This window comes from Hemiscyllium ocellatum, chromosome 12 (assembly GCF_020745735.1).
Source record: "Hemiscyllium ocellatum isolate sHemOce1 chromosome 12, sHemOce1.pat.X.cur, whole genome shotgun sequence".
NCBI classification, from domain to species: domain Eukaryota; kingdom Metazoa; phylum Chordata; class Chondrichthyes; order Orectolobiformes; family Hemiscylliidae; genus Hemiscyllium; species Hemiscyllium ocellatum.
In genome coordinates, this window is record NC_083412.1 from 77,672,463 (window position 1) to 77,691,966 (window position 19,504).

Sequence of the window (19,504 nt, forward strand, 5' to 3'; positions counted from 1 at the left end):
AAAGCTACAAACAAATCAAGAATTACTGTACATCTGCAATAAAAGAAACTTATTTCTGACACCCACATTTAACATGGCAAACATGGATAATAAACAGTGCACAGCACATATATAGCAAAAGGCAGATCAGAAGGAGGATTTCTTCAGTCCCAAATTGTAATGACACAGTAGGTCATTCAATCTCACTGAGCTTCACAAGGGATTACAATGCTTTACTTGCACCAATGTGGCCTTGGAACTCCCTCTCAACTGCCCCTCCATCATGGATAGCCACTGACTTCTCTTGCTCTAGTCAAAATCACCCTCCTTTTCTGGGCTCACATTCCCCTGGACTTCAAAACCCACAGGACTTCTTTGACCACAGAATTCATTAATGATTAGTTTCACCAAATTAGATATTTCTTGAGAAAGCTAGGTTGACATCAGTTTGGCACAGAAGTATCTGGATGGCCTGCATATGAATTGCAGAAAATCATCAGCAGGTAGCACAGATAATAGGTCAATGTAATTTTGACATTTATTACTAAAGGAATGAAGTAGGAAATGTTGCTACACTTGTACAAGGCATTTGAGAGACTGTCTCTGGAGTATTTCATTCAGTTTTGGTCCCCTTACCTGAGCAGGGATGTAGCTGCATTGGAGGCAGTTCAGATGAGATTCACGAGATTGATTCCAGATGAGAGAGGCTTGTTTTATGCAGACAGATTGGAATAGTTTATCCTTATACTGTCTGGAGTTTAGAAGAATCCAAGGAGTTATAATTAAGGCATTTAAGATGCAAAAGGGGATTGACACAGTAGACAGAGTGAATGTTTCCTCACCTGGGGCATCTAGAATGAGGAAACAGACTTAAAACAGAGATAAGGAGGAATTAGTTCCCTCAAACGGTCATGAACATATAGATTCACTATCCGGGAGTCTGGTGGGTGTTTGGACATTTGAGAATCTTTAATTGGCAATAGGTTGAAGGGTCAAAGGGAGCAGGCAGGAAAGGGGAGTTCTGGCTGAGATGAGATCAGCCGTGATCGTTGTAAGAGTCAGAGAATGGTCAAGGGGCTGAACAGCCTACTCTGGGCACCTAGTTATTTCTTGCTTCAACTATGCATGTGATTTAAGAGCATGCCTCCTTAACATATCCTAGCATAGTCATGTGGCAATTTAGGTTGTATCAAACTGCAGTTGGCACGTACAAGACTTTACAGATTGCTTTCTAACTGTGCAGCTTTGAACAAAGCTTCCACAGTTTTTTTCCCCATTGTGACCTGATTCAGGTGCATTAAAATTGCAATGAGCCCAGACCTGTGAGAACAAGTGGGTGCTGAGACACCTGTGTCAGTTGGAGTGGTGGGAAGGTTGGAAAAGGAGGAGATAAGAAACCCATAAGAGGGTGGCAGGAGGCTAAAAAGGGCATTTCCACAGGTTTATCCAAGAAAGCAACCAAGCGTCGAGTATCAGATGGTTAGGAAACACTCACTATTCAAAAAAATGCACTGATTTTAAAAAGGAGCGTCTCAGAACTGACAGCCAGACTACTGCGACCCTTAGGACTCATAACAGCACACAAGCCAACATCCACGCTCAGACAACAACTCACTAGAACAAAGGACCCAATACCCAGCATGAGTCAAACTAACGTAGTTTACAAAATACCTTGCAAGGACTGCACAAAACACTATATAGGACAAACAGGAAGACAGCTAACAATCCGCATCCATGAACATCAGCTAGCCACAAAACGACACGACCCGCTATCTCTAGTAGCCATACACTCAGACAACCAGCAACATGAATTTGACTGGGAAAACACCACTATCATAGGACAAGCCAGACAGAGAACAGCCAGAGAATTCCTAGAAGCATGGCATTCATCCCCAAACTCCATCAACAGACACGCTTGACCTGGACACCATATACAAACCACTACAGCTGAAACTGACACCCGGAAGCGGCAAGAACAAACCAATATAAATACCGGAAGAAACATCAAAGCAGCGCTTCACACGAGGCTCCAACAGCACTGATGATGTTCCCTAGCCAGGGAACGAAACGTTTGCAGCAAAAACTTCCAGCTCGGCGAGCAGAACCACAACAAGGGACAACATAACTACAAGGGGTTAACCAGAACTCTAAAGATAGTTATTGATGACTTGAAACTTGTGATCCCAGGCTACAGGGTCACCACCTACAGTTTGCAATGGTCTGGTTTGAAGAGAACATTATTGGACGTGCTCATTTAAATGGGACAAAATTCTCAAGCTTCGAAGTGAATGATTTCAAAAGTCTCAACCTTCTAGCAGTGAGATTTAGTTCAGTGCACCTGTGCTGACTCAAATGTTAGCCAGAGTTCAATTCCTCTGCTGTTCACCAGGATTTACTGAATTTGTTCTTGATTAAAAAAAAGTATTCACTTCTCTTTTGAAAGCTATTATATATTCCAATTTAGCAATAGTTTGCCTGTATATTCTACCTTTAACACAGGCAAATATCACAAGACACTCCAGAGGAGCGTGATCAAAAAAATGTGTCACTGAACCACAAGAGGGGAAAAATATTGGTACAGATACTTTCACCAATAAAGTTTTGTAAACCATAATGCCATTGATTTTTAAGTCCAAATTCCATCTTTAAACTCTGGTGATCATCTGACATTCATGCACTCTAGTCACTGACTTAGGGAGCAGTGCCACACGGCTCAACAAAACCCTCGAGTGTGAATCCATTCCTCAAAATTATAACGCAAGCAGAAATTCTGAAACCATTTTTGTAAGTGGAAGGATCTTAGTGGAAATAGATACTTTCTAATCAACCTTTCAAGAGAGGTTAATACATATCTTTGAATCTGGATCTGAGAAGTAGGGATATTAGCATTGCACTACAAGAGTCCCCTTTATGGACAAACTGAAGAAATATTAAAAAGCCTTCGTTATACATACTTATCTTTCAAGGTAACAGTGTCATCAACACCTCACCAATTTAAAATTGGCCCCAATTACCTTATTTAGTCAGAACAGCATTTTCCTGTAATGCTACTTCCTGGTTTCAGTTTGCAAAGTGATAACCCTGTGGTAAGGTAATGGAATTTCCAAGGAGACTTGCAGCAACACAAACATATTCATGAAAAACCTACGTTACTTAGCTACAATTCACGAAATATAAATGATTACATAAACCGGTAACCCACAGACTAAATAGTAACAGATTGTCTCTCTTCTGGAATAAAAGCAAATGACTAAGCATCTAATTTGCTGCAATAAATATTAAATTAGGTCCAAGAGAATGTGGATTGCACAACACTTCAGTTAGTGGTTAAACTACAATATTTAATTTCAGTACAAGTGGGAATGCAATACAAAGTCAAATTTGACTGTTGAGGAAATGAAAATTCTATCATAAATTGCATAACATGATCAAACCACCTCCTGAGGGATACAATGTTGGTATCACAATACACAAAAACAAATTCGGCAAATGTATTGGGATTGAATCTGAATTTTTTTGTCTTACACTCAAAAATCTAGTCATTCAGTTATTTCTCTTCTTACCTCGTTTTTGCTTGCCAGTGGCTGGAGGAAAAACCAGATCTAAATAATTCATGCTGGGAAATCGAACCAAGCAATTGCCAAAAATATCTGCGCTAAAAACTCAAATAAACAAGCTACAGACTCAGACAGGCTGCAGCTGCAGACAACACAACACACAATTGATGCAGCACATTCCCAGAACATGAGGAAACATGGAGTTGCTTTCCAGAACAAAGGGGTACTTCACACTTTTATTTGGGAAAGGCTATCTGACTTACATACCCCTAACACCTTCAGGAATGGAGGCCCAAGGACCCACTACCATCAACACATCAATGCCTGATTGGGCCAGATCGATCAGGGCAAAAGCTTCCAGGCATAAGAATCAACTCTCGCCACCCTCTGGAGTGGTATCTTGAGACCGACAACCGTGAAGAGGAGATCACCCTGGGACCACCAGAAGACAACGACCAGACAATCATTGCCACGTGGATCAAGGCCAAGATCAAATGTGATGGTATTTGATCAAGGTTAAGCTAAAGAAGAAGATATAGTTAATTCTATTTAGTGTTAATGGCTAGTTTGTAGTGTATTTGTTATTAGAGCCTTCATTGTGCTGAAATAGATAAAGATAATTTCTTATTACTGATAGAGTTGATTTGCAGTTCTTTGCTGAATAGAAGGGTCAAAACACACTGTGGCAGGTGCAAAACCCCTATTCTCTACTTTTTGTATTACAGGAATGGGGACAAAAGAAATGAAAAAGTATAAAACAAAGATCTGTGGATGCTGGAGTTAGTAACAAACAAAAGTAGAAATTGTTGGAGAAGGGCTACGTGACCAATGTTGTGGTTTGAGCAGATCAAGCCAAATTTCTAGGATGATCTGACAGTCAGGTAGCTTAAAATAAAAAGCTCCACAATACTCTGTATTGCCTTGCCTTTAGAAAACCATCGATATTGACAGGGTTGTTCTATATCAGTTGTTGTTTTCAGTCACTTTATGAGTTGAAGATTTGATTTAATTAATTGATCAACATACCAAAGCTCTTCTCCAGTGCTGAGGGATTGTAGGCACACCTCCAACCCTTCACTATAACTCCTAAGTTAATGATGAAAGATGCAGACGTAAAATCACAAAAGGATATGATTAAAAAATTAAATAAATGCAGAAAACAAAAAATGTATTCTATACAACTCTCAAACCTGGAAAACTGACTCTAAGCACAATATAAAAGGCATGATTGTTGCAGAGGATCATGAGGGAGCTCTCCCAGAGAAAAATGACTGGTGTTAGTTTAAAATGTATTGCTGGAAAAGAGCAGCAGGTCAGGCAGCATCCAAGGAGCAGGAGAATCGACGTTTCGGGCATGAGCCCTTTTCAGGAATTCCTGAAGAAGGGCTCATGCCCGAAACATCGATTCTCCTGCTCCTTGGATGCTGCCTGACCTGCTGTGCTTTTGCAGCAACATATTTTCAGCTCTGATCTCCAGCATCTGCAGTCCTTACTTTCTCCTGGTGTTAGTTTAACTCAAGTTTTATGATGCCTCAGGCAATGGAAGAAGTCAAGGAGGAGGGTCGTTCATACATGCTGTCTATATCATATTGCATCACAACTTCAGCCAACTGAACTAACTGATTCAGATCTGGCAGCACCTGTGGATAGAAATTACAGTAACTCTGATTTCTCTCTACAGATGGTGTTGCCATACTTAGTTTTTCCAGCAATTTCTGTTCTGATTTCTAGCATCCGCAGTTTTGTATTTTGTTTAGTGACCCCTACAACCAAGCAACCCAGATATATGCATTGGTCAAAACATTTTAATTATCTGGGAATTTTCTAGCTTCCTCCATTGGTTATTTGTAGTCGATCACCTTCATTCTTCACCGACTTAAGTATTCTAGGTCTACAGTTTACAGTTACTAATTCTTTTCACCTCATTTCAAAGGAATTACATGCTCATTTCTGCACTTCTGTACAAAATCTTCGCAAAAATAATTTAGCAAGTGAACTTTTCTTTTCACCCAAATGTGTAACTTTTTGTCAAGAGATCTTGGAGTGCAGGTTCATAGCTCCTTGAAAGTAGAGTATCAGGTAGATAGGATAGTGAAGGCGGCATTTGGTATGCTTTCTTTTATTGGTCACAGTATTGAGTACAGGAGTTGGGAGGTCATGTTGCGGTTGTACATGACATTGGTTAAACCACTGTTGGAATATTGCATGCAATTCTGGTCTCCTTCCTATCGGAAAGATGTTGTGAAACTTGAAAGGGTTCAGAAAAGATTGACAAAGATGTTGCCAGGGTTGGAGGATTTGAGCTGTAGGGAGAAGCTGAACAGGCTGGGCTGTTTTCCCTGGAGTGTCGGAGGATGAGGGGCGAGCTTATAGAGGTTTACAAAATTATGAGGGGCACCGGTAGGGTTAATAAGCAAAGTCTTTTTCCTGGGGTCAGGGAGTCCGGAACTGGAGGGCATAGGTTTAGGGTGAGAGGGGAAAGATATAAAAGAGACCTAACAGGCAAAGTTTTCACACAAGGGTGGTACGTTATGGAATGAGCTGCCAGAGAAAGTGGTGGAGGCTAGTACAATTGCAACATTTAAGAGGCATTTGGATGGATACAAGAATAGGAATGGTTTGGAGGGATATGGGCCGGGTGCTGGCAGATGGGACTAGATTGGGTTGGGATACCTGGTCGGCATGAACAAGTTGGAACGAAGGGTCTGTTTCCATGCTGTACATCTCTATGACTCTATGATAAGGAGTTAAAGATGAATGAATCTGGCCATTCCATTGACAGAATTTCTCTGCTTAGCTTAACTCAAAATCAAAAAGTGATTACATCTAGTAAGACATAACATATTCAAATTATTTTAAAATTCCAAAAAATTAGAAAAACAAAGTATAATTTTATGATAAAATACCATATAAATATATATTACAGTTGAGTGGTTGTATATATTAGCATTACAGAATCATACGCATCATATTTATCATAATTTTCTGGTCAAAGATATTTATTTTCACAAGATAAAAATTGAAAGAGTGCTAGGAATGTACAAGCTCATCAACATAACAAAATGCAAAACCTGTGAATATTTGTTAGTGGTTTTTTTTAGCACTTCCTCCTTTTTTCCCCCCAAGATTTCCAGCATTCACAGACTGTGTCTTAATTATTTCTTTAACTATGTTTCTTTAATTTTTTTGTCTAATTCATTCTATGTTTTTAAACTTGTACTCCATTCAACCTATAGTACCTTTCATCTCCTGTAAATACAGGCAGTTGTGTCTCATTCTATTCTAGACTCTGGCATATCCAGTAGTTATGTTATATTGCCACCTAGAGGTACTACATAGTGCTAAATGAACTGGCTTTTTAAGATTCTGGATTAGTGGTGCTGAATCAGGCAGCATCCGAGGAGCAATAAATCAGAAATACAGGCAGAGAGCCTGAAGGGTGGAGTGATAAGTGAGAGGAGGGTGGGGAGAAAGTAGCATAGAGTATAATAGGTGAGTGGGGGAGCGGATGAAGGCAATAGATCTGGGAGGGGGGCGCGGGGGCTGGAGTGGATAGGTGGAAAAGAAGATAGACAGGTAGGACAAGTCATGGGGACAGTGCTGAGCTGGAAGTTTGGGACTGGGGTGAGGTGGGGGAAGGGGAAATGAGGAAACTGTTGAAGTCCACATTGATGCCCTGGGGTTGAAGTGTTCCGAGGTGGAAGATGATGCGTTCTTCCTCCAGGCGTCTGGTGGTGAGGGACCGGCGGTGAAGGAGGCTCAGGCCCTCCATGTCCTCGGCAGAGTGGGAGGGGGAGTTGAAATGTTGGGCCACAGGGCAGTGTAGTTGATTGGTGCGGGTGTCCCAGAGATGTTCTCTAAAGCGCTCTGCTTGGAGGCATTCAGTCTCCCCAATGCAGAGGAGACCGCATCGGGAGCGACAGATACAATAAATGATATTGGTGGATGTGCAGGTAAAACTTTGATGGATGTGGATGTGGAAGGCTCCTTTAGGGCCTCGGATGGAGGTGAGGGAGAAGGTGTGGGCGCAGGTTTTGCAATTCCTGCAGTAGCAGGGGAAGGTGCCAGGATGGGAGTGTGGATTGTAGGGGGGGGGGGGCGGGCGTGGACCTGACCAGGTAGTCACGGAGGGAGCGGCCTTTCCGGAAGGCGGAAAGGGGTGGGGAGGGAAATATATCCCTGGTGGTGGGGTCCGTTTGGAGGTGGCGAAAATGTCGGCAGATGATTTGGTTTATACGAAGGTTGGTAGGGTGGAAGGTGTTTTGTCCTTGTTACGGTTGGAGGGGTGGGGTCTGAGGGCAGAGGTACAGGATGTGGACGAGATGTGTTGGAGGGCATCCTTAACCACGTGGGAAGGGAAACTGCGGTCTCTAAAGAAGGAGACCATCTGGTGTGTTCTGTGGTAGAACTGATCCTCCTGGGAGCAGGTACGGCAGAGGCAGAGGAATTGGGAATACGGGATGGCATTTTTGCAAGAGATAGGGTGGGAAGAGGTGTAATCCAGGTAGCTGTGGGAGTCAGTGGGTTTGTAAAAAATGTCAGTATCAAGTCAGTCGTCATTAATGGAGCTGGAGGTGTCCAGGAAGGGGAAGGTGGTGCCAGAGACGGTCCAGGTAAATTTAGGATCAGGGTGGAATGAGTTGGTGAAGTTGAAGTTGATGAATTGCTCTATCTCCTCCTAAGAGCAGGAGGTGGCGCCAATGCAGTCATCAATGTGGCGGAGGAAGAGGTGGGGAGTGGTGCCGGTGTAATTACGGAAGATCGACTGTTCTACTTAGCCAACAAAGAGACAGGCATAGCTGGGGCCTATATGGGTGCCCATGGCTACCCCTTTGGTCTGGAGGAAGTGGGAAAATTCGAAGGAGAAATTGTTAAGGGCGAGGACCAGTTTGGCCAAATGAATGAGTGTGTCGGTGGAAGGCTACTGTTGGGGACGTCGGGAGAGGAAGAAATGGAAGGTTTGGAGGCCCTGGTCATGGCGGATGGAGGTGTAGAGGGATTGGATATCCATGGTGAAGATGAGGCGTTGGGAGCCATGGAAAAGGGAGTCTTGGAGGTGGTAGAGGACGTGGGTGGTGTCTCGAATGTATGTGGGGAATTCCTGGACTATGGGGGAATAGGACAGTGTCGACGTAGGTAGAAATGAGTTCAGTGGGGCAGGAGCATGCTGAGACAATGGGTCGGCCAGGCTTGTGGATCTTGGGAAGGAGGTAGAACCGGGTAGTGCGTGGTTCGCGGATTGTTACCTGGCTTTTTAAGATTACGTATTCTTTTTGAAAAGGGTGAAGATGAGTAATTGACAGCACAAAAGTATTAAAATATTCAACATCATCCTCACTTTCTTCTTTTGGGACGTGCTATAGGGAGCTACTTCTGTAAATTGACCACTTCATTTCCTCCTTTATCTGAACTAAAAATAAATACCTTTCAGTTTACAATAAGTCTATTTTGATGGAGCGCAACTTTTAGCGATTGCCATGGCAATCAGCATTTCTACTTGGAACGATAGAATATTGGTTCTGTAGACACTGCTCTTTTCTTTCCCCTCTACCCACCCATTAAAAAATTACAAGTCTCTACCAAATCCAAAAATTATAATTTGACATCCAGCAATTGAGCAAAGCCCAGTATTTCAATCAGACTTATCCTTCATTGTTATTGGGATAAAGTAAAATGCTTTCACCATGTCAGGTAGAGGATTAATTACATTTTATTCACAAGTTAACATATCTGCCATTAAATTTATTTGGCGCCAAAAAGTTTATCAAACTTTGCATGAAATTCAAATGTATTTAATTATCATTGGAAATGTGTAGAAAGCACCAGAACGTGGAGGAGAAAGATAACCAAACAGCAGTATTACAAGCCGAGAAAAAGGACTGTTCAAATCTTGTGAAGGTAATAGCCTTAATAGCTGCACATGCAATGTGGATAGATAGCTTAAATTCCAACTGAATACATTATGAATTCAGAGAGGCTGCCAATTTCCTCATCACCTCGTGCACTATCTATACAGCACATGTCAGTCCAGCAGAGCACACTCCACTTCTTTGGATGAGTCCAGCTCCAATTCTCAAGAAGTTCAATAACATTTAAAACAAAGCTGGATCAAAGATGTTTGATTCACACCCTATCCACCACCTTAGACGTAGAGTGTCAGTGACAGCGGTACACAGCACAGCAGCAACTGAAGTGATTCATAAAATCTCAACTCAAGAGGTGCTGAGCGTGTCTGGATAATATCCCCATGTCAGGAGATATTTAATTAACTAATAGCTTTCCCATCCTACATCCAAGCAGCTATATTACATACCATATGCTTTTCTTAATAACCACTTCAGTTTTGGCAACAACTTTTGACTCCCTAGTGATGACGTTGCTCACAAAATGCACGTAAGGTTGGTAAAAATTCCTTAATCAAGAGCTATATTGCAAAATGTATGTTGCACTTGTTTTAGAAAGATATTTCAAACACCTGCAAACTGTATCTAGTATCTACATCCTGTTTTGATATCCCTCTCCGCTTACGTAACGTTGTATTTGCAGACTGAAATCTCAGTTTTATTTTGAATATAAAAGTTTGATAGTTTAAAGGAACAGAGTCCGCTCTTTCTAAACGTTTATAAGTTATCATGACAACACAGTCTTACAAAGGCCCTCAAAGTCACAAGTTACATCCTACGAGACAGCAGTTATGACAAATTATTCCTCCTTACCCACTTTACCTGCCCATACAGGAAACCACGGAACACAGAAGCACAGTAGAGGACTTTTGGCCTTTGATGGTTCCACAGGTCGGCACAACAATCGGAAGCCCATCCATCCTGCATGATTCCATTTTCCTCCACATGATTATCCAATGACCATTTGAATGCCCTTAAAGTTGGCAAGTCTACTACTGTTGCAGGCAGTGCATTCCACACCGCTACTACTGAGAAAAAAAACTACTGATATCTGTCCTAAATCTATCGCCCCTCAATTTAAAGCATGTCCCCTCATGCTAGCCTTCACCATCTGAGGAAAACATGCTCTCCCTGTCCACCCTATCTAGCCCTCTGATTATCTTGTATGTCTCAATTAAGTCACCTCTCAGCCTTTCCTCACAAGACCCTCCCTCCATACCAGCCAATATCCCACTAAATCTCCTCTGAACCCTTTCCAAAGCTTCCACATCCTTCCTATAATGCAGAGACCAGAAGTGTATGCAAAAATCCAAGTGTGGCTGCACCATTGTTTTGTGCAGCTACAGTAAGACCTAATGACTCTGAAACTTAATCCCTTTGCCAATAAAAGCTAACACACCATATGCCTTCTTAATTAACCCTATCAACCTGGTGGTTACTTTCAGGGATCTATGGACATGGACACCTAGATCGCTCTGCTCATCCACACTACCAAGAATCTTACCATTAGCCCAGTACTTTGCATTCCTGTTGCACCTTCCAAAGCAAATCACCTCACTTTTCTGCATTAAACTCCATTGCCACCTCTCAGCCCAGCTCTGCAGCTTATCTACATCCCTCTGTAACCTGCAACATCCTTCTGCACTATCCACAACTCCTCCGACCTTAGGTGTTAGCCACAAATTTACTAACCCATCCTCCTTTGCCCTCATCTAGGTCATTTATAACAATGACAAACAGCAGTGGCCCCAAAACAGATCCTGGTAATACACAGCCACTAACTGAACTCTAGGATGAACATTTCCCATCAACCACTACCCTCTGTCTTCTTTCAGCAGGCCAACCTCTGATCCAAATTGCTAAATCACCCTCAATTCCATGCTTCCACATGTTCTGCAATAGCCAACCACAGGGAACCTTATCAAACACCTTGCTGAAATCCATATACACCACATCAACCGCTTTACCCCCAACCACCTGTTTGGTTACCTTCTCAAAGAACTCAATGCGCTTTGTGAGGCACGACCTACCCTTCACAAAACAGTGTTGACTATCCCTCAGCAAATTATTCTTCTGGAGAGGATTATAAATTCTCTGTTATAATCCTTTCCAATATTTTACCCACAACTGAAGGAAGGCTCACTGGTCTATGATTACCAAAGTTGTCTCTCCTCCCCTCCTTTTACAAGGTGATAACATTTGCTATCCTTCAGTCTTCTGGTACTATTCCTATAGATAATGACAACAAAGATCAAAGCCAAAGCCTCTGCAATCTCCTCCCTGGCTTCCCAGAGAATCCTAGGATAAGTCCCATCTAGCCCAGGGGACTTATCTGTTTTCACACTTTCTTGTGAAAGTCAATCCCATATAGTCTTCGTAGCCTGTATCTCAGTATTTTCCTCGACAACATTGAATATTTGTCCATCACTGGTTTGATGTTACCATGAAGGATGCTCCTCAACCTCTTCCCTCACCCGAGGTCTGGTGGCCCTCAGGTTAAAAAGAGTAACAAATGTACAGCATGGAAACAGACCCTTCGGTCCAACCCGTCCATGCTGACCAGATATCCCAACTCAATCTAGTCCCACCTGCCTGCACCCAGCCCATATCCCTCCACACCCTTCCTATTCATATACCCATCCAAATGCCTCTTAAATGTTGCAATTGTACCAGCCTCCACCACATCCTCTGGCAGCCCATTCCATACATGTACCACCCTCTGTGTGAAAAAGTTGCCCCTTCAGACTCTTTCATATCTTTCCCCTCTCACCCTAAACCTATGCCCTCTAGTTCTGGACTCCTCGACCCCAGGGAAAAGACCTTGTCGATTTAACCTACCCACGCCCCTCAGTTTTATAAACCTCTATAAAGGTCACCCCTTAGCCTCCGACACCCCAGGGAAAACAGCACCAGCCTGTTCAACCTCTCCCTATAGCTCAAATCCACCAGCCCTGGCAACATCCTTATAAAGCTTTTCTGAACGCTGTCAAGTTTCACAACATCTCTTTGATAGGAAGGAGACCAGAATTGTACGCAATATTCCAACAGCAGCCTAACCAATGTCCTGTACAGCTGCAACATGACCTCCCAACTTCTGTACTCAATACTCTGACCAATAAGAGGAAAGCACACCAAACGCCTTCTTCACAATCCTATCTGCCTGCTATTCCACTTTCAAGGAGCCATGAACCTGCACTCCAAGATCTCTTCGTTCAACAACACACTCTAGGACCTTACCATTAAGTACCACCATTAAATCACCACCAGATCCTTCTCTCTAACAAGAGAGCAGCCCCTATGATCTAGTAAGACTGTGGTGACAACATTTCATGGATCTCAAATCTCCACAAGAGTGAATTGAACAAGATATGAATAATACATGCAGTGACAGGCATGGCAGTGCTGGAAAAGCACAGCAAATCAGACAGCATCCAAGGAGCTTATGCCCGAAACGTCGATTCTCCTGCTTCTCAGAAGCTAATTGACTGGCTGTGCTTTTCCAGCACGATACTCTCTACTCTGATCTCCAGTCCTAACTTTCTCCCAGTAACAGGCAGATAAAGATGATCAATAATATTTGTTCATGTTAATATTTATATTCCACAGGGACTGATGGGGTTAAAATGGCTGTAGCGTGTAGCAATTATTCACGTATAACACTTAAAATAATTTCTTGGGCTATGCCATGGATCACTAGCACAGTATTTTCAAGAAGTTGGTAGTAATGTTGGATACATCTCTAAAGTGAGGCATTAAAATAATAGTTACCTGTTCACAAATTTATTCACAGAACTTACCAACACCCCAGCTACTATAGAAGCAACTGCATTTCTGCTTTCTCCCCAGTCAATACATTCAAACTCCGGCCAGCGAAAGTTGTCCAGGAATCCTGCCATCTTAAAACTACTTTAGACTGTATTCTATTCACTGGACTTCACCTTTCAGGTTCTGTTCAAGTTTCACTGAAAGAAAGAAATACACAATACCATTAGGAAAAATAATCACTCCTACCTTGCTTCATTGATGAACAGAAACTACTGGCCAAATCCACTCTATAGCTGGACTAAATGCTGGATTTTCCCCATTCCCTGTATTCCACTGGCATTGGTTTGCATTCCAATCTGACTTTTGCTTCAGGAATTAAAAAAAAAATTTCAAGCTGTAAAGTATCTACTTTTGTTCAGTTTTTATATCAGATAACTTGGAAGAAATGAATACAACATATTAATTCCAGTTACAAAGTGCTACATTAATATATAGGCAAATTGACCCAGGCATGACAGAAGTTACATGCAGTCAAACATGCATGGTCCTGCTCATTAACATCTGTAGACCTTCACTAAACAGAATTATGATAAAACCATAAGATGTGGGAATCAACTTCAGCCATTCAGACCATCGAATCTGCTTCATCAATGAGATGATAGCTGACCTGATATTCCTCAGGCCACTTTCCTGCCTTTTCCACATAATCCTTGATTCTCTTACTGATTAAAAATCTGTTCCATTTTAACCTTGAATATACTTACCGATACAATTACAACAACCCCCTACAATAAAGAATTCCTGCAAAGAAATTTCTCAACTTTTAAATGGACAACCCCTTACTGAGATTATGCTCTGTTCCTAAACACTCACACAAGGAGAAACAACCATTCTACATTTACCCTGTCAAGTTCCCCAAGCCTCGTGCTTCAACTCTGTCACCTCTAATTCTTTTGGAGTGTGCTTAATAACCTTGCCACAGAGGTTATTGAAGGATTCCATCGATTGACTACCTTGAGCGCTAAACCTAATTGAATTTGCAGAGCAGACTTTATGGGGTTTAATAGCCTACATTAGCTACAGCTAGGCAAAAGCTGAGGACTGCAGATACTGGAAACCAGAGTCTATATTAGAGTGGTGCTGGAAAAGCACAACAGGTCAGGCAGCATCCGAGGAGCAGGAAAATCAACTTTGTGGGCAAAAACCCTTCATCAGGAATGGAGGCAGGGAGCCAGAGATCAATTGGGGGGGGGGGGGGTCATCGACTAGGGAGAAGGTAGCAATGAGTAAAATAGGTGAATGGGGGTGGGGATGGAGGCGATAGGTCAGAGAGGGTGGTGGGGGAAGGTAGCAAAAGAATACAATGGGTGGATGGAGGTGGGGACAAAGGTGATCGGTCAGAGGGGAGGGTGGTGCGGATAGGTGTGAAGGGAAATTGGCAGGTAGGACAGGTCATGGGGACAGTGCTGAGCTGGAAGTTTGGAACTGGGGTAAGGTGGGGGGAGGGGAAAATGAGGAAACTTGTGAAATCCACATTGATGCCCTGGGGTTGAAGTGTTCCGAGGCAGAAGATAAGGCGTTCTTCTTCCAGGCGTTGGGTAGTGAGGGGAATGGCTGCAGAGGAGGCCCAGGACCTGCATGTCCTCCGCCGAGTGGGAGGGGGAGTTGAAACGTTCAGGCACGGGACGGTGGGGTTGTTTGGTGTGGGTATCCCACAGATGTACCCTAAAGCGCTCTGCGAGGAGGCGTCCAGTCTCCCCAATGTAGAGAAGACCATATCGGGAGCATCAGATACAATAAATGACATTGATGGATGTGGAAGGCTCCTTTGGGGCCTTGGATGGAGGGGAGGGCACAGGCTTTACAATTCCTAAGGTGGCAGAGGAAGGTGCCAGAACAGGAGGGGTGGGTTGTTGGGGGGCATGGACCTGACCAGGTAGTCACGGAGGGAACGGTCTTTGTAGAAAGCAGAAAGGGGTGGGGAGGGAAATATATCCCTGGTGGTGGGGTCCATTTGGAGGTGGCAGAAATGTCGGCAGATGATGTGGTTAATGCGAAGGTTGGTAGCGTGGAAGGTGAGGACCAGGGAGGTGCTGTCCTTGTTACAGCCCTCTGACCTATATTTTTATCCCCACCTCCATCCACCTTTACTACCATTATCCATGGCACCCCCCCCTCCCCCCCCCCCCCCCAACCTGCCTCCATTCCTGATGAATGGCTTTTGCCCAAAACATCAATCTTCCTGCTCCTTGGATGCTGCCTGACCTGCTGTGCTTTTCCAGCACCACTCTAATCTACATCAGCTACAACATCTTATGGGCTTATGATATTAAGACACGTGCTAAACAACAGAGACAGTACACTAAGTGATTCCACAACAAATGGATAAGATCAAAGATCTGCAATCTGGCCACAAAGCAGTCAATGGTAGCAGACAATTAATCAATTAAACAAAGGTGGTGGTGTTACCTTCAATGACAACAGAAACCAGCATATCTGCACAAAAATATTCCAAATATCCAAATTCACCATCATCCATCAGAAATGTCATGTGGACATCGATCCCAACTTCCTCTTGAGTCACAAACTTCACAAGTGCCAAAGTTTGATCAATTATATACACTTTCAGGATTGATCTCTTTACCTCCAAACTGAATACATCAAAAGATTGTAATACTCAATAGCATCCCAGCTTCAGTAATGAAAACTTGTCATCTAAAATTACTATAACTCAGCCAATGTGTACGCTCCCGTACAACTGTAACACTGGTGAACAGGTGACAAAGTGGAAAGTTATCCAGGGTACTGTCCTGCTTCCAACCATCTTCAAACACACATTTTGACCCTCTCTTCATTTAATATGCAGTGGTCAGTTCTACGTGAAACTCCTCAGAAATTGTAGTTATCAGTGCACACGTGCAATAAGACCCTTGTCAAAATCAAGTCTGGGCTGTTAAGTTGCAAATACAATTTGTATAAAACACATTTGACCATCTCCATCAAAAGCATAGCCACCTCTTTGATGATTTTCAATTGCATTGCAAAATTCCTCAACACCACAAGAATGTTGAAGGAACCAGAATCAGAACTGGACCAGTCACAAATATAATGGCAAGAGATCAGAAGCTGGATCACCTTCTGATTCCCCGAAGCCATTCACCATCGACAATTCAGGAGTATGAAGGAATACTTGCCACTTGCCTGGATAAGTGCAGCTTTAACAATACCAAAGAAGCTCAACACTGTCCAGGACAAAGCAGTGTCCTTTATTCAGTGGATTCACCACTTAAACATTGACTCACTCTAACAGCAGCCCACTGACTTAGTAATGTTTGCCATTTACAACATATACTGCAGATCCTTTGACACCATCTTCCAAACCGATGACCTCATCCTTCCAGAAGGACAAGTGCAGCAGATCCATGGGAACACCACCAGTTGCATGTTGCCCTCCAAACCATGTACTATTCTGACCCGAAACTATAATCGCCGTTCCTTGCCTTTTGTTTGGTCAAGATCATGGAACTGTCTCTACTTGCCTCTCTCATCCAGAATTGGAGAAGTTTATCAATTTCACTTCCTCTCCTCTGCTCTCACCTTTATATGGTCCATTTGACTCCTCCCTTCACTTCCTCAATGTTTGTTTCCATTTCTGTGGTTAGACTGGCTACCAATATCCAATACCTATACACCTTCACACTCTGCGTTTTGAAGCAAGACCATAAGACGTAGGAGTAGAAGGCAGGCCATTCGGCCAATCGAGGCCTCTCCGCCATTTAATCATGGCTGATTGGCATTTCAATTCCACTCACTTGCACTCTTCCCGTAGCCCTTAATTCCTTGCGAGATCAAAATTGTATCAATCTCCGCCTTGAAGGCATTTAACATCCTGGCCTCCACTGCGCTCCTTGGTAATGAATTCCATAGGCCCACCACACTGACTGAAGAAATGTCTCATTTCCATTCTCAATTGGCCCCTCTAATTTGAAGGCTGTGCCCACTGGCCCTAGTGAAACAACTTCCCAGCTTCCACCTTTTCCAAGCTATGCATTATCTTGTAAGTTTCTATTAGATCTCCCTTCAACCTTCTAAACTCTAATGAATATAATCCCAGGATCCCCAGTCATTCATCATACGTTCAGCTTACCATCCCAGGGATCATCCGTGTGAATCTCTGCTGGATGCGCTCCAGTTTCAGTATGCTCTTCCTGAGGGGTGGAGCCCAAAATGGGACACAGTATTTTAAATGGGCCCTAACTAGAGCTTTATGAAGTCTCAGAAGCACATCGCTGCTTTTATATTCCAACCCTCGAGATAAATGACAACATTACATTCACTTTCTTAATCACAGGCTCAACCTGCAAGTTAACCTTACAGAATCATGGCCTCGCAATCCCAGACCCCTTTGTACTTCAGCTTTATGAATTTTCTCACTGTTTAGAAAATAGTCCATGCCTGTATTCTTCTGTCCAAAGTGCAAGACCTCGCATTTGCTCACAAATTTCAGCTATTTCCTGCACCACTCTCCTAAATTGTTGAAATCTTTCTGCAGCCTCCCTACCTCCTCAGGACTACCTGCCTGCCCACCTAACTTCATATCATCGACAACTTCACCAGAATACTCCCAGTCCCTTCATTCAGATCTTTTATATAAAAGTGAACAGCTTCTACCCCAATTTTTCATCTTTTGTCTTGATCCTTTCTTGAACAAGGGGTTACAACAGCAATTTTCCAATGATCTAGGACTTTCCATGACTCGAGTGATTTTTGAAAAATCACAGTCAGTGCCTCCGCTATTTCCTCTGCCACCTCCCTCAAAACTCTAAGGTGTAGCCCATCAGGATCAGGAAATTTATCAATTTTTAAACCTTTTAGCTTTTCTAGCACTCTCTTTTGTAATGGCTACCATACTCAACTATGCCCCCTGGCTCTCTTTAATTGTTGGGATATTACTCATGTCTTCCACTGTGAAGACTGACATATTTATTAAGTTCTTCAGCTATTTCCTTATCTCCTGTCACCAGACTTCCTGCATCAATGTGGAGTGTCACAATTTCAACTTTTGCCTCGTTTGTTTCTTGAGCATTGAAAGAAACTTTTACTGTCATTTCTAATATTACTGGCTAGCCTACCTTCATATTTGATCCTCTCCTTCCTTATTTCACCCTTTGTTATCCTCTGTTTGTTTGTGCAACGTGGCTGCAAGGATGGTGTAGGAGGGAGGCCTTCAGGTATTTGGACAGTTAGACTGCATTCTGGGGAAGGTGGGACCTGTACAAGCAGGACGGGTTGCACCTGAATCAGAAGGGCATCAATATCCTGGGAGGTAGGTTTGCTAGCACTTTTGGGGGGGGTTTAAACAAATTTGGCGGGGGGGATGGGATCCGGACTTGTAGTCCAGCAAGTAGGTTTGCTGTTTTTCAGGATGTCCAAGAATGTAGGGAGGCTTTGGAGAAGGTAGCACTGACAGGGAATACTTGCGGACACAGATAGGCTCGAGTGTGTATACTTCAACGCAAGGAGTATCAGAAATAAGGTGGGTGAACTTGAGTGGATTGGTACTTGGGACTAGGAGGTTGTGGCCATCACGGAAACGTGGATAGAAGAGGGACAGGAATTGTTGTTGGAGGTTCCTGGTTACAGATGTTTCAGTAAGATTTGGGGGAGGGGGGAGGTTGGTAAAAATGGAGGAGGGGTGGCTTGGCTAATTGGAAATGGTATAACAGCTGCAGAAAGGGGGGAATCTGCCTTTGGAGGTAGTATGGACTGAAGTCAGAAATAAATCTTCGAGTAAAAAATCTTCGAGTAAGCTTATGCTCGAAACGTCGAATTCTCTATTCCTGAGATGCTGCCTAACCTGCTGTGCTTTGACCAGCAACACATTTGCAGCTGAAGTCAGAAATAGGAAAGGAGCAGTCACCTTGTTGGGTGTTGTTTGCTATAGGCCCCCCAATAGCAGCAGAGATGTGGAGAAACAGATTGGGAAACAAGTTTTGGAAAAGTGCAGAAGCCACAGGGAGTATCATGGGCGATTTCAACTTCCCAAATATTAATTGGAAGCTCTTTAGATCAAGTAAATTGGACTGGGCGGTGTTTGTGCAGTGTGTCCAGGAAGCTTTTCTAACTCAGTATATAGATTGTCCAGCCAGAGGGGAGGCCATATTGGATTTGGTACTCGGTAACGAACCAGGACAAGTGATGGGCTTGTTAGTGGGTGAGCATTTTGGTGATGGTGGCCACAATTCTGTGACTTTCACCTTGGTTATGGAGAGAGGTGCATGCAACAGGGCAGGTTTTACA

The 19,504-nt window shown here is 43.1% G+C and overlaps 1 protein-coding gene across 1 annotated transcript in view; it reads right to left on the minus strand.

The window, feature by feature from the left end:
- LOC132820846 (transmembrane protein 50B) overlaps positions 1–19,504 on the minus strand; it is a 67,095-nt gene that overhangs the window by 33,342 nt on the left and 14,249 nt on the right. Inside the window, exon 2 of the mRNA XM_060833194.1 lies at positions 13,237–13,401. Coding sequence (XP_060689177.1) covers positions 13,237–13,335 — 99 coding nt within the window. The 5' untranslated portion in view covers positions 13,336–13,401. The remainder of the gene's footprint in view (positions 1–13,236; positions 13,402–19,504) is intronic.